Source organism: Neoarius graeffei, chromosome 4, assembly GCF_027579695.1.
Source record: "Neoarius graeffei isolate fNeoGra1 chromosome 4, fNeoGra1.pri, whole genome shotgun sequence".
Taxonomy (NCBI): domain Eukaryota; kingdom Metazoa; phylum Chordata; class Actinopteri; order Siluriformes; family Ariidae; genus Neoarius; species Neoarius graeffei.
In genome coordinates, this window is record NC_083572.1 from 88,044,848 (window position 1) to 88,070,372 (window position 25,525).

Below are 25,525 nucleotides of genomic sequence, written 5' to 3' on the forward strand. Positions count from 1 at the left end.
AGCCGACTCGGTGCTACACGCCTCGTCAGCTATCAGCTCATGTACGACTCGATTTCGTGGAATAACTTAAATATTTAGCTGTACTAAGAGTTAATTGATGAATGAAGTTGAGAAAAAGATGGCATTTTGGACCAATAAATAAATACAAATCAATTGTGTAAGCAAAGTGCTTCTAAAGCTGCAGGACAAACCAGTTGAAATCCTATAGAAATGGGTTCTGTCCGTCCGGTCACGCTTTCATTTCCGGGCCATATCTTTAAAACTACTGAAGATATCTTCATGAAACTTTGAAACTTATCAAGCAACATGTGAACTGGTGCCTTGTGCTATTTTGGATTTTTTGGGGAAAAAAGTATTTTTCAAATTTTTATATCAAAAATAGATTGACTTCGTTTCTAAGAGCAGTGTTCGTTTCCGGAGCATATATCCTAAACTATTCATGATATGGATTTGAAACTTGGTATACAAGGTGATGTAGATGTGCCTTTTCATACTAAGAAATTTGAGAAGTTTTAATTTTTCATGTTTCCATGGAAACAATTTCAGACTTGGTCTCTCAGGTTAGAGGTAGGTTTTGTTTCCGGAGCAGAACTTGAAAACTGTGAGTGGTGACGTCTTGAAAGTTGGTATACGTGTTGATTAAGTAATGTATATGTGCCTTTTGATACTAAGAAATGTAAGAAATTGTAATTTTTAGTTCACCTGGACAAAAGGTCTGGTGGGTTTATTATGCCATGAGCTGCTGAGGTCAGTGTAAAGAGGTAGGGTTGGTTTCCTGCAGCAGAACTTGAAAAATGTGACACATATCTTGAAACTTGGTATATAGGGCGGGGGATATAGTTGACGGTCTTCTTGTTTTTCAAGAATTATTATAGCACTTCTCACAAATTGGTACTCTCATTTCACCGATTTGTTTGCATTCATTTTTAAGCATTAAAATTTGTTGAATTTTTTTTTTTAGCCGGGTTCAAAAGCTAAAGGAAGTCTGAAGATTACGTAACTGGAATGTCCAAGGAAGAATTAAACAGATGTCTAAAGCTATTCTATATCTTGGCAGGAGAGCAAGACGGCACTTTCTACAAAAAAACAACAACACTGAGGTCAAATCGTCCAGCCATCGATAGGTTTTTAAGAAGTCCGCCTGAGCAGAAATGATTTTGTCAGGCGTTTTGTTTAAAGTTTTTTTTTTTTTAATTATTATTTTTTTAAATTTATTGAATTTGCAAAAAGTAAAAATGCTGTCTTTTTCTGAAAATCCATTGAATGTGGATAGAATAAGAGTTATTCCACTCAATCTCGTCGTACATGGCTTGTAGCCGACGATTTGATTTCGTGGGATAACTGTTAAACATTATGCAAATAATCACCGTGGTCATAATGCAAATGTTAAAAATGTATATGTAACAGAATTGCTAAGGGGTATCAGACGTCCCCGGATTTGAGGCTGACCTGGCTACAGAACATGGCAGGGAAGCACTCTGAGAGGACTAACCATGCAGAGGCGGCTCAGTGTCTGGTCCACAGCGCCGCTCTGGTAGCTGAATATCTCAGCATGCTGGAGGATCGCAAGTACCTGCCTGTGGGCTGTGTCACCTTCCAGGTACTTAATCTGACCTGAGCGATGCTTCTGTATGCCAGTTTTCTTCAAATTAATTGTTTTCTTCATGGCTTTCCCTCTGTTCTGTGACAGAATATCTCATCCAACGTGCTGGAGGAGTCTGCTGTATCTGATGATGTCGTTTCTCCGGATGAGGAGGGGATCTGCTCGGGGAAATATTTCACAGAGGCTGGGCTGGTCGGGCTGTTGGAGCAGGCTGCTGCCTCCTTCTCTATGGTAAGGAAGTGCACGTCAAAGTGAACTCTTAAAGTGCTGATGACACGTTTTTGACATCTTTGGCGATGTTTTATAACATAAAAAGTAATTCCCGATGATCCATATATTAATTCACGAAGGCGCCTATTTTACAAGTAATGATAAAAAACGCGGCTATTTGGGCAAATTTGACGGGGCTGCAGCACCCAGGAGACGAAAGAGGAGGAGGAGCTATATGACATCAGCGAAAGAACCTTCCTCCTAACTTACCAGTTTGTTGTTAATGCGACAGGTGTTCAGTTTATCATTATTAGTTTTTTTATTAGACATTATTATACATTTTTATATATATATATATATATATATATATATATATATATATATATATATATATATAGTTAGTTAGTTATTATGCCTTCGCGTTGTGTTGCCGGCTTTTGCTCCAAAACCCACAAGGATGGGGTAAGTTTATTCAAGTTTCCCAGAGATCCCGAGCTGCATGCGAAGTGGGTGAAGCAAGTCAGGCGCACTCGTGACAAGTGGGAGCCCTCGCCAACATCCGTCCTGTGCTCTGAACACTTCGATTTGGATTGTTTTGACACCCTTCCCAGCTTAAAAGAATCTCTTGGGTGTGCAGTTCAGCACAAATGTGTGTTGCTGCCATCAGCAGTGCCTACACAGTGTTGCCAGATTGGGAGGTTTCCCGCCCAGTTGGGCGGTTTCAAGTGCATTTTGGTGGGTTTTGAACATATTTTGGGCTGAAAAACGTCAGCAGTATCTGTTGCCAGATACTACTGAAGTTTTCCAGCCCAAAATATGTTCAAAACCCACCAAAATGCACTTGAAACCGCCCAACTGGGCGGGAAACCTCCCAATCTGGCAACACTGCCAGTATTCCGGAGGGGGTCTACTAGTAGCTATGCCGGATCCAAAGACAGTCCTCCTGTCAGAGCATGTGTTGTGAAACGACATAAGATAAAGGTACATAGAGCTATAGGTTCTACATGATAATCATAAATGTAATCATAAAGTCGGCGTGATATCAGTCATGTATTTGCTTGTGAAAGCTTGCGGCTTTCATGTAACTGCCGCCTAGCAACGAGAGGCAAAGGGTAAAGAGGGTAGGCTATCATAGATTCTATTCGGAAGAGATCAACACAATTCTAGACTCCCAGAAGTGGAAGAGCTAGCACTAGAGAGTTCACCGGCGTTTTCATGCGCCATTTCCATTGAGTAGAACCAGAGTAGAACAGCCAGTGAACCGCAGCGTGTTCTTCCGCTGAAGTCACAACATGGCCGCAAGCCACGGACCCAGTTTTCTTGCGCTGTGCAATTAAAAGTTGGATATTCGCGTAACAACAGCTTCTTTTCACGTAATTATAACAGAAATCTAACATGTTTGCCATGTTGTATAGTTTATTTAAGAAATTGCATAGAGTCACGTTCGTGTCATCAGCCCTTTAAACTGCTTTCATTTTTATCCCCCGTTGGCCGAAAGGCCCGAAGGGGGATTATGTCATGGTGATTTCCGTCCATCCGTCCGTCCTGGAAAGGGTGTTCACCTTCTGAAATCAACTCCTCTCACAATTTTTGGAGGAATTTCACGAAACTTGGCAGGATTCTTTGTTATATGTCAGTAATACGCATATTGCAATTTAATTTCGTTTGTGAAATTTCACCAGAGTTTTGTCCCTTGATTAAATAACTTTGACAATTTCATTAGGGTGTACGTTCTTCTGAAATTAACTCCTCTCACAATTTGTGGAGGAATTTCACCAAACTTGGCAAAAGGCTTTATGTGACGGTAATATGCATATTGCGATTTAATTTTGTTTGTGAAAATTTTACCAGAGTTTAGACCCTTGATTACTAGCAAACTTGTACTTTTGGCATTTCATCAAGGTGTGCTTGCTTTCTGAAATCAACTTCCCTCAATTTTTATCCCCCCCCGGCCGAAAGGCCTGAAGGGGGATTATGTCGTGGCGATGTCCGTCCGTCCGTCCTGGGAAGGGTACTCACCTTCTAAAATCAACTCCTCTCACAATTTTTGGAGGCATTTCACAAAACTTGACAGGATTCTTTGTTATATGTCGGTAATACACACGTAATTTCGTTCAATTCAGTCGCATTTTACCAGAGTTATGGCAGAGTTGCCAGTGGGGGATATTGTGCTCTTGGAGCACTCTTGTTTTTCTCTCAGCTGCCAGCGCATGTTTTATACATAGTCCTGTGAGAATAAAAAAAAAAAGTGATAGAAGCAGGGCTGTATCAGTAACTCGACGGAACAATCAGGATAAATATATACAGATTATTGATGGTGAAAGTGGTGCTGATTTAATAAATGGTTCAGTTATGATGATCAGGATGCGCTCCAGGAATTTTCTGACCACAAGTGTTCTTTATCCTGTGTTGTGTGATCTCAGTATTGGGTATTATTAGTTCAGTGACCTCGTTTTCACTCTCCGTCTGCAGGCCGGCATGTACGAGGCCGTGAACGAAGTCTACAAGGTGCTCATCCCTATTCATGAAGCTAACAGGGATGCCAAGAAGCTGGCCACCATTCATGGTAAACTGCAAGAAGCCTTTGGCAAAATCGTGCACCAGGTAAATGCTCATCCTGTTTGGTAGCAGTGCTGTCCTTTAGGAATCAGGTCACTGTACTCGCCAGCTATTTCAGTTTAAAACAACAGGACTTTGCTTTTGGATATCATCAAAACATTTGATAAAAATCAGTGTCCATGTAGAAATGAAGTCTTGTTTATTCAGTTGTATGTACACACTCATGCTCGCACACACATTTGGACCGTCATGTACACGTTGTATGTTCGACATCATGTCTTGCATGGTACGTTAGTTCACTAAATTGTTTTTTTAAGGGTTATTGCATACTTGTACACTGTTTAAACAGGGAAGTTGTTCATTCATGCATGGAGAAGTACTGTAAAAGCATATTCATATGCCTGTCTGTTCCACCAGCACACACAGCGGGTGCTAACACACTCAGTTTCAGCCCCAGAGTGACTATACAAGGGGCTTTGCATGTGTTGGGACAGAATCATGGTTTCCCACGAGAAGATGGAAGTCCATTAGGCCTTGCATGCCGTACAGAAACACTTATGGGGTTATCAGTGATGTGTACTGTAGCAGGGGTGGACAAATGATAATTTATTCACTAACCTACTCAGGAAGTGGAAACTCCAGTCTACTCACTTTGTTTGGGTTGTCCAGAAATATAACTGACTCGGCTAGAAAGTGGTGACTGATGTGAAACATACGGACGAAGACTATGGCTACATCCACACGACAATAGCAACGAGATTTTTTTTTTTTAAATATCGCGTCCACATGGGCAACGGATCAGTAAAATATCAGGTACATATTGCAACGCAACGCTTGCTGAAAACAATGCAATACACATGCCACACCTCTACGTGCGCTGTAAGACGGTCCCATCGGAGACACCAGAACAATAGAAGAAGTAGACGCATGCGCATAAACCCCTTCTTCTGTAGCATTAGCCACACAAAGTTTTGATTATTAATCAGTAGCGTTAAACGAAAGACACGGAAAGAGGAATGAATGGGGGTAGATGGAAGCCGGTACGCCAACATTCTGATATCCTCCAGAATTCTTTAATGGTCCGGAATAAATTGAATGCTACACGTTGATGGATTACTTTGTTCTTCTACGCCCTTTTTGAGGAATGTATTGTCGGACTTAAACCAACATTTGAAGAGGTGAGATCGCTCCTTTTTTTTTTTTCTCCTATTTTTGCTGGCGGGATTGTTTTTGTTTTTGGAAAGTGCACGGGCGGTGCGCGGTTTGGTTATACTCAGTACTTCCGCAGTGTTTGGACTAAAGACTCTGCCCTAAGGGCTATTCTCTCTCTCTCTCTCTCTCTCTCTCTCTCTCTCTCTGCACCATTACACAATAAATATTCACAGTGAAAATATTTTGTAAGCGTGTTTCATGAACCAAGTTATAGGATTTGTTGACGACTCGCATCGAGTTCGTTACACTTCTACCCGGCGTGAAGCACTGACAGTCATGTGGTTGTGACATCATCGTAAACAAATCTGTTCTACTCATCCAGACGACTTCGCAACAGTGCTGTTGACAGATTTTTCCACTCTGGAACTCGTTCTCAAAAGATTTCGTTTTGGGGCACCCAAAACGCCGGTGCCGTGTGGACGCCAGGCCGAAACGATAAACAATTTTATCAGATTCACCTGAATCCGTTGCCATGTGGACAGGGCCTATGTAACCACATTTCTTATCCGAAACTGGTAATGTTTCTAATGTAGCACATTAAATAATGGCTTTATGACAGGGGTTCTCAACCTTTTCTACTTTAAGGCCCACCTATTCATACTTATAATGAGTCGAGGCCCATTAAAAAAAGATTCCCAATTATTTTGGCTCATCTATTGTAAATTGTATTAATGGGATGGGACATCACTCCCTGTTACAGATAGGAGCCCAGGAATTAAATAAATACAATAAAAACAAACTGGTTTTAATTGTAGGTGTTGTATTTAAAACTGTTTGGATGTGCCAGAAGCCAACATAAAACCCTGCATGCAGGGCATTCTCAGCCAAAAGGGATTAATGAGCCAAAAGTGGAGTCTGGTCCATTAATCCAAGAACTTATTGTCAAGTTCGTGTCCAGCAAACAAGCAAGACATTAAAGCCAAGACGTACACTCAAAAGAAGTGGATATAGAAACCACTCAATGGGATTAGATCCTTACACGCTAACAGAGAAGGATTTTTTTTTCCTACGAGTTGGAAAATTATCCATCTGTTGAGTTCCCCGACATCTCAAACTACCTGGTGCTGCAGACATCGTTCTACACGGACAAACAGATGAAAACCTGGAAGAGCATGGAGGCGTACAACTTTTTATATGTGGCTGAATTGAAGATCTGGGGATCAGGACACTACAAGATAGACGGCGGTAGACGGATCTAAGTGCAGGAAAAGCATTTATTAGCAGGCGTGATGTTTACAAAAAACAAACAAAAGCAGAGTATTTAAGCTGCATTATAAACATGGCTAGAAACAAACGTCACAGTGATGATGATATTTCGCAAAGACTCTGTAAAAACAGCGTCCGTGCCCGTATCTGCTGATTGCGCTCAAATCCGTATCAGGCGTTTTCCATAACGACTGGGTCCCAGGAACGTGCACCACGCGCTCCGTGAGCGCGCGCGGCCACTCGATCTTCAGACTCAAGCGCGCAAAGGCGTAAGGAAAGTGTTCACGTTTTCCAGGTCTGCTTAATCATTGTGTTAATAGATATTCAAGAAAATATTTTTTAAAAAGTCCACAACTTTTAGCTCTCATGTATATTGCCATGCATCGCCACCAGAATGCTTCGTTTTCATCGATAAAGCATCGCGAGCTGTACGGTGACCGTAGCTTAATGAGGCGGATGTGACTGTCAGATGCAACCCAGCAATTGTACCCGACTACGAGTAAAAATTAGCTTCAACTTGGGGGGGGAATTGCAGCCCACTAGATGGCGCTTTGCAGCCCAGTGGTTGAGAAACACTGATTTATGACATGTTTGCAACCTTGTACAAAAACTTGGAGAGTTGTTGGCAAAAATCTCAGTTATGAAATGCAACACCCCTTTCCTGGTTTCACAAGCAAAATCATTTGCTTGAGCTTGTCCCGCTTTGTTTTCTGTCTGTATCTTTAACCGTGAGGTGACGTGCTGTGCGTAATATGATGACTCGGAGCTGCAGGGTTTTTTTTTTTTTTTGGGCTTGGTTTTCTTGGTCTTTCCACATAGCAGTATGTTCCTAGTTCTGAAAAAGATATTTTGTCATCTGTGCACTTTCGTGAATCAGCCTAGTAAAAACCATTCTATATGTTCATAGTGGTGACTTTCAGAAGCGTACACTAGGTCTGAGCGCTGACCTGGGTGGGGTAGGGGGGAAGCATCTCATCTCATTATCTCTAGCCGCTTTATCCTGTTCTACAGGGTCGCAGGCAAGCTGGAGCCTATCCCAGCTGACTACGGGCGAAAGGCGGGGTACACCCTGGACAAGTCGCCAGGTCATCACAGGGCTGACACATAGACACAGACAACCATTCACACTCACATTCACACCTACGGTCAATTTAGAGTCACCAGTTAACCTAACCTGCATGTCTTTGGACTGTGGGGGAAACCGGAGCACCCGGAGGAAACCCACGCGGACACGGGGAGAACACGCAAACTCCGCACAGAAAGGCCCTCGCCGGCCACGGGGCTCGAACCCGGACCTTCTTGCTGTGAGGCGACAGCACTAACCACTACACCACCGTGCCGCCCCGGAGGGAAGCATATTTAATTATTTTCTAATTATATAATTGCCCTTGAAATTATTTGTAGTGTTGGATTTGACACTTTACTGTAATTTTTGGTCAAAATTTCACCTTCCAAAAATTGACAAACTTCACTAAAAAAGAGAGAACGTGCTGTTTTCAGCTAAAACCTTTGGCATTCCTCGACTCGATGTTAACCATACACGGTTGGAGTTTTATTTCATAGGATAAACCTTAACAGAGGGGCGGCACGGTGGTGTAGTGGTTAGCGCTGTCGCCTCACAGCAAGAAGGTCCGGGTTCGAGCCCCGTGGCTGGCGAGGGCCTTTCTGTGCGGAATTTGCATGTTGTCTGCATGGGTTTCCTCCGGGTGCTCTGGTTTCCCCCACAGTCCAAAGACATGCAGGTTAGGTTAACTGGTGACTCTAAATTGACCGTAGGTGTGAATGTGAGTGTGAATGGTTGTCTGTGTCTATGTGTCAGCCCTGTGATGACCTGGCGACTTGTCCAGGGTGTACCCCGCCTTTCGCCCGTAGTCAGCTGGGATAGGCTCCAGCTTGCTTGCGACCCTGTAGAAGGATAAAGCGGCTAGAGATAATGAGATGAGATGAGATGAAACCTTAACAGAAAGCGAGGCAGGTGTGGTACTATATTAAACCGTCACTGGATATTGTAGTAGTGTTGTATCGTGTCGAAATGATTAAATGGTTCTCGCACAAGCGTAATACAAACCAAATGAAAAGTTGTTTTGCAAAAGTCATTTATTTTTTCTTTCTGGGCAACTACAAATAAAACACCGAGCCTGGACCAAAAAAACCTGCTTGTCCTGGAGACCCAGGTAACTGATTTGTCCACCCCTGAGTGCTGCATGCAGTGTTCTGAAGGTGCTGTGGGAATGAGTAGTGGCTTCCCATAGTGGTGAAGGAGTCGTGCTGAGCTTATAGAGGGTGTGACTGTGACCTGTGCGTGTGTTGATTTGTCCTATATTCTTTCTATCACACAGAGCACTGGCTGGGAGGTAGGTGGTGAACCTCATGCTTAATGCTTGACCCACATGTGCAAGCGGTGGGCATTGATCCTGGCTCTCTCTGCTGTGAAATCGATCCATTAACCTTTTTAATTGACTTTGTTTTCGTACTCCGCCCATCCCTCCATCTCTGTCTGTGGTGTGCAACCACGCCACGCTTTCTGTCTTTCTCTTTTCTTTGTTTTTCTCTCTCGCTCCTTTTTTTTTCTTCTGAACAGAAGCAGTGTTAACATTGCTCGTTTCAGCAGGCCATATGCATGGGAGCCAGTGTGTGGCACTAATGACGAGCTGTCGATGAATGCGTCACTTTGTTTGTCTCATCTCTCTCCCTCACTCTTTCTGTCTTTCATCAGCACTGGCATCGATATGAGCTCACTACAGCCATCCTAAAGCACAGGGTTCGATTTATGCCTGTTTATGCAACACTGGAACAAATGTCAAATTTAAAAAACAAAAATGTTTGTTTGTGGTTTTTTTTTTTTTTTTGTCCTTCTGTGGAAGAATGTCACAACAAAGATTCCTCTATGGTCCATTGGGACATTTTTGGATCTTTTCACTGACCGTTATTCTTTATTTAGAACTAAATCGACCCCTGAGTATTCATTTGTGTGCGCGCCTGTGTGTGAATTGCTATTAATACGTCATGTCTCTCATGGTTCTCTGCATGACTCATTGACAGTTTGGCACGATACTGTCTCCACATTTAACAGGATGTTGGACTGTTCCTGAATCCCATCCCATTCTCACCCAGTCCTTCCTGCTTGCCTTTTTTTTTTTTTTTCTTTCCCCCCTCAATCTCTTTCCATCCTGCATGTGTTCTGTTTTGAGGATCGTTTGCATTTTGTTTAAGAATTGCGTTTTAAGTAATATTGCTGTTTTGCTTTGTTTTTATTTGTCTTTTCAAGAGATTCATGGTTCCCTGATTAAAATGTGTTGTGTTCTCTCCCCCCTTTTGTTTTTTTTGGTTTGTTTTTTATTTTTTTAAATCCCCCTCCCTGGTTGCTGATCCCTCCTCTTCCCACTTTAATTATTATGTCTTGTGGTAAGTTCCTAGTTTGAGGCTTTATTTCTGTTGCTTTAATAGCGAGACAGCTGACTGAGGAACCAGATAGCTGATGTTTCATGTTTTTGTTGCCATGTTGAGTCTATTTCCAGTTCTTCCGCTGGAAATATGTGATTTGACAGAAGCAGAGTAAATATCCTGCAATTCAGACTGGAATTATAATATTTGAATTTTAATATCATGATGAACGTGATTACCTGCTGATATTTGTGTGATGGCATGGGTAAACCCTTCACATGGCCAAATACGCACACAGTAGTTCACTGTGTAGTTCTGGAAAGGCTTTTTTTTTTTTTTTCTTCAGAACTGGAAATACATTCCTCTTTTGCAAATACTGTTTTCACCACTGTGCTTGTTAAACTGGCTCCTTACCCAGCATTATCTTTGCAGGATAGCCTAGACATTTCCACTTAGGGCCCGTTTACACGAGGACGCTGTCGGGTAAAAACGACTAAATATTTTATCGGAAGTGCCTTTCGTCTACACGGGGACGGCGTTTCCGAGGCTGAAAAACGGAAAAAATTGAAAACGCCTTCCAGAGTGGATAAGTTAAAAACAAGCCCCCGTTGCATATCCGTCTAAACTACCCAATACGCGAAACTCTGCTCGGATCTGCTCACGTCGGGTACGCGTTTACGTCATACATGTGTCATATACTGTACATGCCAGCCCGGGAAGTAAGAAAGTAAGTAAAAAAGTAAGAGCATGTCTGATTACATCGATCCAACAGACCTTCAAGCTGCTCTGGCAGCTTTAATAAACGTCCAGGAGTCCTTCGAACATCTATACCGAATCTGCACATATACCGTTAATGAACAGAGGCGGGTATAGCATGCTCTTACTTTTTTACTTACTTTCTTACTTACCATAGCCAGAGTAGTCAAAGTTTTCGCGGCGCAGATGTGCAGATCAGACAAGACGGAAGACGTTGCGCATGCGTGCAGACATAGCGGAGGTCTTTCACAGCACCACCTAGCCGCCTGGCATGCACATCCAATTGAATTCCACACATTTATGCGTCACCGTATAGACGCAGATTTCCTCCTTGAAAACGGTCGTGTAGACGCGGAAAAAAGTGAGAACGAAAACGGACTTTTGCGTTTTTGTTTCAGACCGTCCCCGTGTAAAGTGGGCCATAGTTTTTGATGAAATATATTTATTTTCTTCTCCACTGCAAATCTGTAACACCTAAGCATGCTGTCCCACTGCCATGTTCCCCCATATCCGCCCTCTCCAGCATCACTTCCCACACTTACTTTCTCTCCAAGTGCACAAGCGCGACAGTCTGAACGTTCAGTTCACTTGAACCATTTGTATTACACTTGCATTGCTCTTAATACAGCGTGTGCTACTATACTGTTTGACAGCTCTCTGTCTCCTTGTTAGTACTGGTACTCGGTACGCTCTGTATAATATATTGGTGTATTAAAAGCTACTCTGACAGCCATATTTTGAGTTAGGTTTAACCCAGTGACGTAAAAAAAATGTGGACGGTGTAACGTCTAAAAAGCGACACAACCACGGGTCTTGCGGCTTTTCCGGCTGTCTCCAGTATAATGTGTGGCTCCGCCCATCCCCATGTGTTTCAATGACAAAACAGCCTGTTTTCCATGTCACTTTTCTCATCTAAACATGTCTTTCCTTCTACAGTGTCTAATTCAAACAGTTGGTTTTCCCTTTGCTGATATCTGCACATTTTTAATTTTCCCCCCAGAAATTAAGTTTTAAAACTTTATTCTACTATATCATAAGAAGGTGTGGCTACACTTGGGAATGAAGTGATTGACAACCTTGGCACTACACTGGAGCTCGGTATTGGGAGAAGGGGGCGGGTCTACCAAATGAGTAGATGTCCCTGACTTCAATTCTCATCTCTAATGTGCAAACTCTGGCTCCAAATTTGACAACATGGAGATTTTTGGCTTCAATTCTATAGAACAGAAGGGTATGGAGCCACATCGTCCATGGGTGTTTTTTTTTTTTTTACGGTCATTGGGTTAACCTAACTGTTCTTAAGCCGTATTTGTGGATATATTGGACAGTTTAAAATTTGGGGGAAGTTGATAAGGGTGGGAGATGGTTGGTGTATCAACTTCAATTGTTCATTTATTGAATTGCAATTTCTGGCTGTCAGCTCATAATCCAAACGTATTGCATTACTTTGAAGGTGTTTTTGTTTGTTTGTTTGCTTTTTCAAATTTAGAACATCGTAAATTGCTAGATGAAAAAGTGACGTTTCAGTATTTGGACAGGAGTGGAGTTGATTTAGACAGCTTGTGGGGAGATATCATATAATTAGAAAGCATTTCAGAAGATTTACAAATTTATCAGAGTCCCCGAAGCTTTCGTTTTTGCCTTAACTCCAATTTGTTTAGCAAATTTTCTAACTGGAAAAATGAGACTGGTTGCTATTTTTATTTCAAAAAGATATTTAAACGTGCTGTGAAACTACCTGGGTAGTCAGTGATTTTTAATTAACACAGGTTAGCTAAATTACGGAACATTCAGCAATGTCAGCCAGCTTAAAAAAAAATCTTTTCATCATCTCCTGCTTCTTGTACAGCAATGTCGAATCTCACAGTTAAAAAATACTTACATCTCATCTCATTATCTCTAGCCGCTTTATCCTGTTCTATAGGGTCGCAGGCAAGCTGGAGCCTATCCCAGCTGACTACGGGTGAAAGGCGGGGTACACCCTGGACAAGTCGCCAGGTCATCACAGGGCTGACACATAGACACAGACAACCATTCACACTCACATTCACACCTACGGTCAATTTAGAGTCACCAGTTAACCTAACCTGCATGTCTTTGGACTGTGGGGGAAACCGGAGCACCTGGAGGAAACCCACGCAGACACGGGGAGAACATGCAAACTCCGCACAGAAAGGCCCTCGCTGGCCACGGGGCTCGAACCCAGAACCTTCTTGTGAGGCGACAGCGCTAACCACTACACCACCGTGCCGCCAAAATACTTACATATCGTAATATAATAATATTTTAGTAGCAAATAATTTTTTTTTGTCTTTAGGGGTGTTCACATGGCCCATATTTGCATCGATGCTGCACCGATGTATTTTGTTGCGATATATCTTACACCGGTGTAAATTTTGTGGAGCGTTCACACGTCACAAACCTGCTTACTAGAGAGAAGCGTGTTAGCACCGGTGCAGCCCCACTTGCGTTCACACGGCAGTTTTTGCGACCGTGCTATACGATAGCAATAATGCGGAAATGAAATATGTGCATGCGTGGAAATGCACTTCCTTTTCCCGGTTGTCATGGCATCACCAAGCGCCGGGAAAACAACGTGGATGAAGACACCAGTGTTGCCAGATACTGCTGACGTTTTCCATCCCAAAATATGTTCAAATCCGCCAAAATGCACTTAAAACCGCCCAATCTGGCAACACTGGAAGACACGCAGTTCTGTTGTTGTTGATATTCGTCATGTTGTAAGCGAAAAATACCAGGATGCAAATTATGCAATGCCCGTATGTAATCAACTCTCCTCACGCGTAGCGAGTCTACCCCTGTAGCGTTCAGACGTCCCATTTTATATCGGTGCTGCCCCGCAAACTAGCATTTACTCCGGAGTAAACTTCTTAAACCACCTCCCGAGCAGGGTTAGATTTGCACCGGTTTAAGCAGCTTTCAGGGGCTACACCGGTATAACTTTGTACCGTGTGAACGCTCTACCGGGGCAGCCCCGGTGCTACACCGGAGTAAAAGTTGCCGTGTGAACACCCCTTATGTTTAGCTGCATCTCATTTCTCATTGTAAACCAGCCACCACCAGTAATGAGTACTTTTAAGTGAAAAATTAGGTTTGCTCAGGATGTGCTGGACGAACACACCCATTTATGAACACTGTAACTGAATGATTAGTTCATGAAGGTTAACTTTGTAAAGTTTAATTCTTAACGCTAATAAAAATGAATAAAGCATGCCTGGATAGAGACTAACAGCTTAAACATCAGATGGCTGTATTTTATTCATTCTAAATCTTCCCTTTCCTACTGCCTGTGACATTTTCTTATGATACAGTATGCAGGTCTATACTGTATTGATTGATTTGCTGTGCGTGGAAGCCTTACTGTATGCATATGATTCTGCTCCTTATTGCATTACATTAGATTAAATGATCTGTCGGTCAACATTTTCTGATTATTCATTTACCAGACAGAGTTTATCTTGCTTGTTTACCGGGTCTGATAACTTGGTGCCAAGTCAACAGGAACTTTTCCCCTCTCATTCAAGTTCGCCTTACACTGGCCATGGCCCAGGAGTTTACTATAGTTCAGCTTATAGTATCATAAAGATTTTATAAAGTTAAGAGATATAATGGTGTAATGATGAAGTGAAATGAGTGATAATGATGTCTGTTGGAAGAGTATAGCTGGAATTGGGCAAAGCTAATTTATTTCTCTTTGTTGCAGGACGGAAAGCGCATGTTTGGTACTTACTTCCGAGTCGGCTTTTATGGTTCGAAATTTGGTGATTTGGATGAGCAGGAGTTTGTGTACAAAGAGCCAGCCATCACCAAATTGGCTGAAATCTCACATCGGCTTGAGGTACACCATCGCTGGAAGCTTTTCAGTTGTGTGTCTGTGTGTGTTTAATGAATGCGTGACCTGTTGGGTTCAAATAGGTTCACAAACTCAGGGTTTCAACCCCGCTTGCAGTTGCCTGAGATGTGGATGGAGGTGGAAATTTTTTACCAGATATTATTTATAATGTAGATCTATGCATATAAGTTTGATTTATGGAATATTTAGTCATAATTATGTGGCCATATACAATCTATCTAGTGGACATGTTTATAATATCCATGGATATTTCCACTTTATTTTCTAAATATAGTGAAGGAAAGAATAGAAATGAATGCTCCATTCCCTAATGTGTGAAGGTCACTCTGCTCCTGGTGTAAATTGGGTGTTAATGTGTTAATCTCATAAAAATACTATGTGAAATGCAACACGTTTGCATTTGGGATACAAGGTTTAGTGCTCTTATGTGTATCAACCCAGTTCACATTTGTGATCTAGGTTGGATGGAGCAGTGAAGGTAAAACGAGTGCTTTCGTCTAAGTCTCCTCAGCTTGAGGAGCTGCAGTGCGATGCACAATCCTAGTCCTGTCATTACATGCAATCGGCATGTAACAGTATATTATGTGATGATAAATCACAATACAAATTTATGACTGTTCAAACCAAAATAAAATATGAATGTGACTTCAGCATAGGCGGAAGTAACATGGGTCTAATGCTGTGAAAACGCACAAAAACAGATCTAAAATGGGAAAGAGCTTTTATGTGATTGGCTGTACAAATAAGAAGTCAGAACTCTCTTTGAACAGACTGCCGAAAGCTAGCAATTAAAAGAAGACTTGCCTTTCAATTTAATAAAATCGATAAAATTTAGTTCTCTCTGAAACTTGGTCATAATATGATGTACGTTTATTTCTCTAATATCTCACAAAATATCAGGCCATTCTGTGACTGGGAACATATCTAATTTGAGGGGATTCCATAGCAAATAATGTGCGTGAGATCACCTGGTTCGTGCAGTCACGCAAACGGAGAAAGTGCATGTGCGCATGCGTAAGTTTACCTTTGATCATCCCATTGTCTCCGCTGAGCGCCGATATTTATAAGTTTGGTCCTGCGTTTCCTTTCCTTCGCAATACAGCGTCTTTTCTTTTCGCCTTCCGTTATTGTAGTCGGTCTTCCACGTTTCATTTGCACACTCACGTCCTCCATTTTTCTCTCCTGTTTCAAATTTGTATCCCACAATGCCTTGCGCGAACAAGGAAAGCCCACCACGTCATGCATGACATAGTATCCTGAACTGGGTCATGGTGAAGCTGGAAAAAAAATAGCGGAGAATTTGGGACCACGTGGTCCTAAATTCATTAATTGTTCTATTAAAAAAAAACAGCTAATAAAATTGGAAGTCTGTGATTCGAATTCAGTAGCTTTCAGTCCGCTAAACAAAAATAATTGGGTGTCCGGGAAAATTCTTTTTATGACCTACACTTGAAAAATCTGAAAGGCAGTCTAGCTTTAACAAATAAAATTGCTAGTTATAAAGAAAATGAAAAGTTTTTTCTTTTGAAATTTAACAAAAGGAATATCTCATTCATCTCATCTCATTATCTCTAGCCGCTTTATCCTTCTACAGGGTCGCAGGCAAGCTGGAGCCTATCCCAGCTGACTACGGGCGAAAGGCGGGGTACACCCTGGACAAGTCGCCAGGTCATCACAGGGCTGACACATAGACACAGACAACCATTCACACTCACATTCACACCTACGGTCAATTTAGAGTCACCAGTTAACCTAACCTGCATGTCTTTGGACTGTGGGGGAAACCGGAGCACCCGGAGGAAACCCACGCGGACACGGGGAGAACATGCAAACTCCACACAGAAAGGCCCTCGCCGGCCACGGGGCTCGAACCCAGGACCTTCTTGCTGTGAGGCGACAGCGCTAACCACTACACCACCGTGCCGCCCTCAAAAGGAATATTTAAGGTCATAAAGAATAGGGCAGTGCTGCATTTTGTTGGTCATAATTTTTCATTTAATATATATTTTTTAAAATAGCATGAGAAAATCAACTTGTGAAGCCGGTATCATGAATTGGGTGAATCGTTACATGGCTAACATGCAGTAAGTGCAGCACGCCTGTAATTGTGGACCCTTACACACCAAGGATTCTTAAAAATATTGTTAAATGTTTAAATCTAAAGAACCCATGTTCCTTCTGTTATTCAATTTCAATGTTTAAAGGAGAACTGAAGGCAGATTTTTTTAATCAAAATTCTATTTCTCATTTTATTAAATATAGGAATGCATTTTTGATAGCTGTTTTGTCACTGCTGTAGCAAGTTATGAGTGTGTTTTAAAATATGCTATGTAATATGTCAGTCCGTATGTCAAAGCAATGGCCGTAAACGCAATTCGTTGAGACCTGTGCGAGACATCGTAGGACGGAAGTAAAACGTACAGCGGAAATCAAAGTGACCAACGTTGTCAAAAGACGCGCGAGCCGTCTTTCGAATGCTGATGTAATCAAGCCGGAAGTTTTGTTTGTTTTGATAGCAATCAGGAAAGTTTGAAAAAAGTAGGCAGTAATCGTCATTTAAACTCATTTTTGTGCAATATTTCGTTTTGGAAAACAGTTTTCAAAATGGCGGCACTGACACTTCACATTTCAAAGTCTCACACAAGCCTCGTGAAGATCGCGCGGATAAGCGATGCCTGCCGTGGACCAAACAAACTAAATTCAACACGGCTAAAAACCGAATAGGCCGATAAGTAAAATATTTAATTGCAATTAGTTGCCAATACAAGTCACGATATAAGGTTACTAAAACCGAAAACGTAATTGAATAACACGTTAATTAAGAAATAAAGCAAGTTTAAAAATGACTTCAGTTCTCCTTTAAATAAGAAGGCTAGCTATCATTCTCAGGATTGTGCACTTTATTTTCATGAACGTACAGCGAATGTTAGCAAGAATTCTCAATGCTTTTAATGAAGTCATTGGTCAAAAAAGTTTTAAGAAGCCCTGTGTTACACTGTCCCATTGACTTTCTTCTCATTTTTAGGGTTTCTATGGGGAGAGATTTGGGGAGGATCAAGTTGAAGTTATTAAAGACTCAAATCCTGTGGACAAATGTAAACTGGATCCAAATAAGGTGCGTGTAGTGTGTATTAGCACCTGTAATGGCACAGGTCAACGAAAAGCATTATTATATAGCCCAGTACATGTTTGCATACCCTTAGAACTGGTGTGTATCCACTAAACAGCCTTTGCATCCCTCTCCTGATAACACTTACGTAAGAGTGCTATAACTAGGTTAGATTTTGTACACTCCCTTTTTCAAATCAGGGGTAATGACCGACACAAAACCTTGAATTTTGGTTCTTTTTAAACCATTTGTTTTTGATTTTGGATTTTTTTGTAGCTAGAATATAAGAGGTACAGTTTGCAGCCAGAAATTATTATACAAACTTTTGCACTCAACCATATTATTGTGTTTTAAAAAAAAACCTCTCTAGAATTAAAATGGCATCCTTCATGAAAATGAGCAAATATCATTATCAATAATTTTGGCACATATAGTTGCGAGCAGAAGTTTACATACAGGTACATGAATATCATTACAGACATGAATGTCATGGCAAGCTTGGACTTTCAGTGATTTTTCTTTGGCCTGTTTTTTTCTGTGGCAGAATGATTGTTCAACATGCATCTTTAATTAAAGAAAAGGTGCAGAAGTTGATTTATTTTGAGTTTTCTAAAATCAACACATTGTCCAAAATTTACATTCATCCACTGAGATTATCTCCTCAGCAGTGCTGAAAGTTCCAAATGTCTTTTAACTTGCCAAGGCTGTTGGTGATCATGATCAACTATAGCCGGTACTTTCTTTGTGCCAACATAAAAAGGGTTTATTTGACAACAGTCACTGAATTAACCAACACACAGTACAATGGGGAAAGTCCAAGGAGCTCAGTGCAGATCTGAGAAAGAGGATCATAGATTTACACACTCAGGAATGTCTCTTGGAGCCATTTCTAAACAACTGCAGATTACAAGATCATCAGTTCAAACAATTATATGTATGTACAAGTTATTGGGAGGTGTAGCCACTTTGCCAATTCACTTTGCTGGAAGAAGACCCAAACTGTCACCCTCAGCTGAGAAGAAATTGTTTTTGATGATCAGAAACATCTCAAGAACCCTCAAGATACAGGCCTGCCATGAACTGGAAGCTGCTGGAACATTGACAGTCAAGCGAGTTTTACATCACTATGGACTGAGAGGCTGCCATCCAAGAAAGAAGCCCCTGCTCCAAAATGGACACCATTTAAGCTCAACTAAAATTTGAAGCTAAGCACATGGACAAAGAAAAAGCCTTCTTGAGGAACGTTTATTGGTCAGATGACAGTTTGAGTTGAGCTGTTTAGCTACAATGACCAGAGGTACAGAGGAACACTGTACAAACTGTTAAGCATGGTGGTGGTAGCATCATGTTCTGGGGCTGTTTTGCCGCCACTTGAACTGTAATAATGAAGGAGGACTACTTCAGAATGCTTCAGCATAACATCAAACCACCAGAAACTTGGACATAATTGGGTGTTCCAACAGGTCAGTGACTCCAAACACACATCAAAGCTGGTTGTGGAATGGACCAAACAGGCTTAAAACAAATCCTGAACTCAACCCTATTGAAAATATGTGGACTGTGCTTAAAAGCCGGGTCCAAGCCAGAAAACACACATTTAATTGAACTCGACTAATTTTGTCATGAAGACTGGTCAAATATCCAACCAGAATTCTGCCAGAAGCTTGCTGATTGCTACCAAAAGCATCTGGTCAAGGTGAAACGTGCTAAGGGACATTTATTTATTTGGTGTGCTGGTTGTGGAATGGATCAGGCATGCTAACGTTAAGCTTAAAACAGTTCAAGACCTCAACCCGATTGAAAATATGTGGACTGTGCTTAAAAGTCGGGTATGTGTTGTCAAGAAACACACAGGTTTAATTGAACTTTACTAATTCTGTCATGAAGATTGGTCAAATATCCAACCAGAATTCTGCCAGAAGCTTGTTGATGGCTACCAGAAGCATCTGAGTCAAGATGAAACTTGCAAAGGGGCATTTAATCAAGTATTAGGTGTGCTATATGTAGATCTTTGGCTTTGAATGTATACTTTTGACCAACCCTGTGTTGATTTCAGAAAACCCCAAATAACTTGTGCCCCAAATCCCCCCCCCAATCAAAGATATGTTGTGCAGTCATTCAACACAGGAAAAGAACAGTTTCAGGAAATCATTGAAAGCCCAGTTTTACCATGACATTCATGTCTGTATATGTACTTTTGAGAGAGAATGTTATTTACAAAGGTAGTTATAATGAGTGGGTTGGGTTTTTTTTGTGTGCTAGTGCATCTCAAAAAATTAGAATATTGTGAAAATGTTATACATTACAGACTCATTACACAAACTAAAATGTTTCAAGCATTTTTCTATTTTAATCAGTATGGCATACAGTACAAAAACAAAAAAAACATCTCAAAATATTAGAATATCTCATTTCGAGTTTGTGTAAAACAGTATGAACACAGTGTATCTCTCGGTCTAGTTCAGTACACACAACCACAATCATGGCGAAGACTGCTGACTTGACTGTTGTCCAGAAGACGATCACTGATGCCCTCCACAAGGAGGGTAAGCCACAAAAGGTCATTGCTGAAAAGGGTGGCTGGAAAAGGTGCACAAGCAACAGGGATGGCCACCCTTTTCAGCATTCCTAATATCAAGCTACTCCTGAGCCAGAGACAATGTCAGAAGTGTCTTATCTGGGCTAAGGAGAAAAAGAAATGGACTGTTGCTCAGTGGTCCAAAGTCCTCTTTTCAGATGAAAGTACATTTTGCATTTAATTTGGAAATGACGGTTCTAGAGTCTGGAGGAAGAGTGGAGAGGCACAGAATCCAAGGTGTTTGAAGCCCAGTGTGAAGTTTCCACAGTCTGTGATGATTTGGGGTGCCATGTCATCTGCTGGTGTTGGTCCACTGTATTTTATCAAGTCCAAAGTCAACACAGCCGTCTACCAGGAGATTTTAGAGCACTTCATGCTTCCATCTGCTGACGAGCTTTTTGGAGATGCTGATTTCCTTTTCCAGCAGGACTTAGCACCTACCCACAGTGCCAAAACTACTACCAAATGGTTTGCTGACCATGATATTACTGTGTTTGATTGGCCAGCCAACTTGTCAAGAGGAAGATGAGAAACACCCGACCCAAAAATACAGAAGAGCTGAAGGCCACTATCAAAGCAACCTGGGCTTCAATAACACCTCAGCAGTGCCACAGACTGATCACCTCCATGCCACACCACATTGATACAGTAATTCATGGTAAAGGAGCCCCAACCAAGTATTGAGCGTATAAATGAATATACTTTTCAGAAGTTGGACATTTCTGTATTGTAAATCCTTTTTTGATTGATCTTAGGGAATATTCTAATAATTTGAGATACTGGATTTCTGATAAGCCATAATCATCAAAATTTAAAACAAAAAAGGCTTTTAATATTTCACTTTACATGTAATGAATATAGAATATATGAAAGTTTACCTTTTTGAATTAAATTATGAAAAAAAATAACTTTCATGGTATTCTAATTTTTTGAGATGCACTAGTATTTATTTTCTCCAATCATTTTTTTGTGAAGGGCGCTAATAATTTAAAGCGTGCACTATATATGTAAACCTACATGTGAAATGACTGTTTGTTTGTTACAGGCTTTCATTCAGATCACTTATGTGGAACCGTACTTCGACACGTACGAGATGAAGGACCGCATCACGTATTTTGACAAGAACTACAACCTGCGCCGCTTCGTTTACTGCACGCCGTTCACGCTAGATGGCCGCGCACACGGAGACCTGCATGAGCAGTACAAACGCAAGACCATTCTCACCACCAGCCACGCCTTTCCCTACATCAAAACCCGCATCAACATCATTCACAAGGAGGAGGTAGAACCTGAGTATGCTGTCTACCCTGTAGAACCTTGTCTCATGGAGCTTTATGTATCATTTCTTTTCATCTCCGTTGTGCTCAGATCATCTCCATGCCCATCGAGGTGGCCATCGAGGACATGCAGAAGAAGACACAGGAACTGGCCTTCGCCACTCACCAGGATCCGGCTGATGCCAAGATGTTACAAATGGTGTTGCAGGGCTCTGTGGGGACCACAGTCAACCAGGTGATTATGGACAGGTCACGTTGGCATGGCAGCAGTGATTTTCCATCCAATCGAAACAGAATGTGTTTAGTAAGCTCTACTGGGGGGGATGGGATGCGTATGCATCACTGAAATGTGGGGATGGGGACAGTCAAAAATGGACTGATTTATATATTACACAATACAGTTTACTGAAGAGTGACATGACTGTTCCCCTATGATGGAGTAATGAGTTATTATTGCATATACAATTTACATAACACTGTAAAGGATGATGATGGTGATAAAGTTTAATACAGTGCAAGAACCCCTCACTGTGGAACAGAAAGTCCATGAGGTGAAGTCAGACCTGACCTAGCGCCACCTACCTGGACAGAGTCAGGGTTCTCCAGAAAATCTGAAGTAGTAGGTGGTTCAGGAATTTGTGACGGCGTGCTAATGCTCAGGGGGTCTGGGGGCATGCCCCCAGAAAATTTTGAAACTTGCATGCCTTCTGGTGCATTCTCAGCTAATAAATTCCTAACAATTTCCCTCCAGATGTGTGCTTGGCTTTTTCAGTTACTGTCTGAAGTACGCTGCCTGGCTCTGTAACATAACTACATACACTATGATGTGGTCCAACTCAGCCAATCAGAGCGTGAGAATCGATCAACAAATATGGTGTCACTTAGCCTGGGCCCGCCCATCCTAAGCGTGACGCAACACGAGGGCCTGTTGCGAGCTTAGTCTGGCCAGGCAAGCTATCTACAGCTCTTCCAAGCTCCCAAAAAATCGGGAACCAATCAACTTTGAGCATCTCCAATGGCCCTGGGTAGAGGTGTGTTCAAGGCACTGACGTAGTAGAACTGCGACCGGAAGCCATAGATTGTTTACAGAATCTATGCCGGAAGCGCTTCATTCACGCTTCCGCATCTATTACGCATAGATGCTGTATTGAAAGCATTCAACGGGAAGTTCTCATTGAAAATGGAGCAAAGAGCAGCCCTGGAGGTATTTATTGAAAGGAAGGACGTTTTCGCCTTGCTCCCGACCGGCTTCGGTAAGAGTTTAATCTACCAGTTAGACCCGTCACGTCACATACGTCAGAGGAAAGAGTGATGTGATTGGTTTAAGCTTCGTCACAGCCTTTTCTGGCTTCAACCAGTAGCAAACTGAGGCATTTCAGGGAGGCAGGTCAACCACAGGCTCTGGGAAATGGTTGGGCTTAATATCTTGGCCAGACCAAATGCTCGCAGAGCTTTGTCGCGTTAGCCAGACTAGGTGTCACTTCCAGTCATTCTAGACCTGAATTGAAAACAATTTCATGGTGGAATAACTGGATTTGCAGCAAATTATGGGCAATGGAGATGATATAAATTGCTTGAACATAGAAAGGCAAATTTTTATATTTTTCTAGGATTGAGTAGCCAGCGCAGACCGTCTGTGTAGGTGGAGAAAACCGCCGGTTGCCGGTACTTGTGGACATCTCTGCAGAGTTGAGCCGAAGGTCCAGGGGTTGGAGGAAGCTCAATGTATTTCATGTTGTACAGCGCTGTCTGGGTTTGTCAAAAGTCAAAGTCCCTCCCATGCCAGGATCTGGTCTTCCCAGGCAGTCTCCTGTCCCAGTACTACCCGGTGCATGGGTGCCGCGCCGCGCCAATCTCAGTTTCTTTAGCCCTTGGCCAATTATATAGCTACAGTGGGGGGCTGGTCCTCTGGTAACCATGAGGGTTTGACTCCCTACTCTATCCCATTTCTATTGCAGCGTGCCTTGCCAGATGGCAGGACGTACCATTTTTATGATGGTCTTTGGTATGACCCGACCGTGAATAGAACTCGCGAGCTCCTGGTCAAGAAATAGACACGCTAACCACTCAGCCAGCTCGTGGTTTGTCAAGGGTGGGGGGGGGGGGGGGGGTGTAGGATTTATAAGAGCAGTTGGATCAGATCCAGCTCCACCCCTCGACTTTTGATTCTGAAGTGAAGGATATCCTGAACAGTGTAGTTTACATTTCACTCACATGCACAATGAAATAGAAAACAGCAGGGCGGGGTATTATTTTTGGAGCATCATGTCAAACTGCTGTGGTATAAGAGGCATTAAAGTGCCATTCCACCATTGGATGTATTCTTTGGCATAAAATACAATATATTTTGACAACATATATAAATGGTATCACTAGATAGAGAAATCTTTTAGCTTCAAAATGATATATCAAACATAATTTTTTGACAACGACAAGTATATTAATTTTGCGACCAAAGTCACCTACCCTTTTAATTTCCGCACGTGATGTCATCGGCAGGTTCCTCTTCTTGTGTACCACGTGATGTGTGACATGGCACATATCAGCAATGGCGGATAGAACGTGATAAAAATAATACCAATAAATCTAGCTAATACCAATAAATCTAGCTAACTGAAAGATTAACTCAAAATATTTCGCAATTTTTTTGGCCCCCATATACGAGGAGAAATGACTCTCTCACTTTGGGGGTTTCCTGGTCTAAAAATAGACCGACACGTGGTACACAAGAAGGGGAACCTGCCGATGACATCACGTTTCTCTACCGCGCGGAAATTAAAAGGGTAGGTGACTTTGGTCGCAAAATTAATATACTTGTCGTTGTCAAAAAAATTGTTTGATTTATCATTTTGAAGCTAAAAGATTTCTCTGTCTAGTCATGTTGTCATAAATATTGTATTTTATGCCAAAGAATACATCCAATGGTGGAATGGCACTTTAAACAGTTCAGGACATGCTGTTACTGGAAAATAATCATTTTCATGGTTAAGCGGTAACTTGTTTTTGGCTGAATCACACATTCATTCATCGCTTTTCTTATAACAGCACGTCGTGTTTTCTTCCTTACCGAGTATCTGCAACGTACTGACTTTATATGCATTATCTTCAGGGTCCACTTGAGGTCGCTCAGGTCTTCCTGTCTGAAATTCCAAGTGATCCGAAACTCTACAGACACCACAACAAGCTGAGACTCTGCTTTAAAGACTTCACCAAGCGGTATAAACACTAGCTCTCTGACATTAATTTAAAAAAACAAACAAACTTGATTTTCTACAGAATCAATCCAGAGAATAAATGCATCTTTTTTTTTCCCCCCTTCTGCTTTTTTGTGCAATTTAAGCTCACCCCATCATTGTCTATTCATTATTAGGTGCGAAGACGCCCTCCGCAAAAACAAGAGTTTAATAGGTCCTGACCAAAAGGAATATCAGCGGGAGCTGGAGAGAAATTACCACAGGCTGAAGGAGGCTCTTCAGCCGCTCATTAACAGGAAGATCCCGCAGCTCTACAAACCTGTGCTCCAGGTCAACTCTCACAGGTTAGAGAACCGAACCGAAGAATATTTCAAACTTGTTGAAGAAAGTGGAAAAGTGTATTTGAGATTGTTGTAGACAGAAGGGCTTCTTAGAAGGAAATCCAGGAGAGATTTGTTTACATTTATGGCATTTGGCAGGCGCCTTTATCCAGAGCGAGGGATTCTCATCGAGAAAAGTGTGCACGCAAATACAGAGGAAAAAAAATCCATCTCTCCAGAGCC

The 25,525-nt window shown here is 41.8% G+C and overlaps 1 protein-coding gene across 19 annotated transcripts in view; it reads left to right on the forward strand.

Annotated features, from left to right (window-relative positions):
* Window positions 1-25,525, forward strand: part of dock7 (dedicator of cytokinesis 7) — a 251,625-nt gene that overhangs the window by 220,963 nt on the left and 5,137 nt on the right. For 8 of the 19 annotated variants that reach the window (XM_060919936.1, XM_060919943.1, XM_060919945.1 and 5 more), the window contains 10 exons: window positions 1,408-1,600; window positions 1,691-1,834; window positions 4,286-4,417; window positions 9,130-9,144; window positions 14,655-14,789; window positions 17,830-17,919; window positions 21,537-21,773; window positions 21,860-22,003; window positions 24,878-24,984; window positions 25,139-25,306. In XM_060919936.1, the coding sequence (XP_060775919.1) occupies window positions 1,408-1,600; window positions 1,691-1,834; window positions 4,286-4,417; window positions 9,130-9,144; window positions 14,655-14,789; window positions 17,830-17,919; window positions 21,537-21,773; window positions 21,860-22,003; window positions 24,878-24,984; window positions 25,139-25,306 (1,365 nt within the window). The remainder of the gene's footprint in view (window positions 1-1,407; window positions 1,601-1,690; window positions 1,835-4,285; window positions 4,418-9,129; window positions 9,145-14,654; window positions 14,790-17,829; window positions 17,920-21,536; window positions 21,774-21,859; window positions 22,004-24,877; window positions 24,985-25,138; window positions 25,307-25,525) is intronic. The other 11 variants (XM_060919938.1, XM_060919944.1, XM_060919947.1 and 8 more) reach the window with 2 other exon arrangements.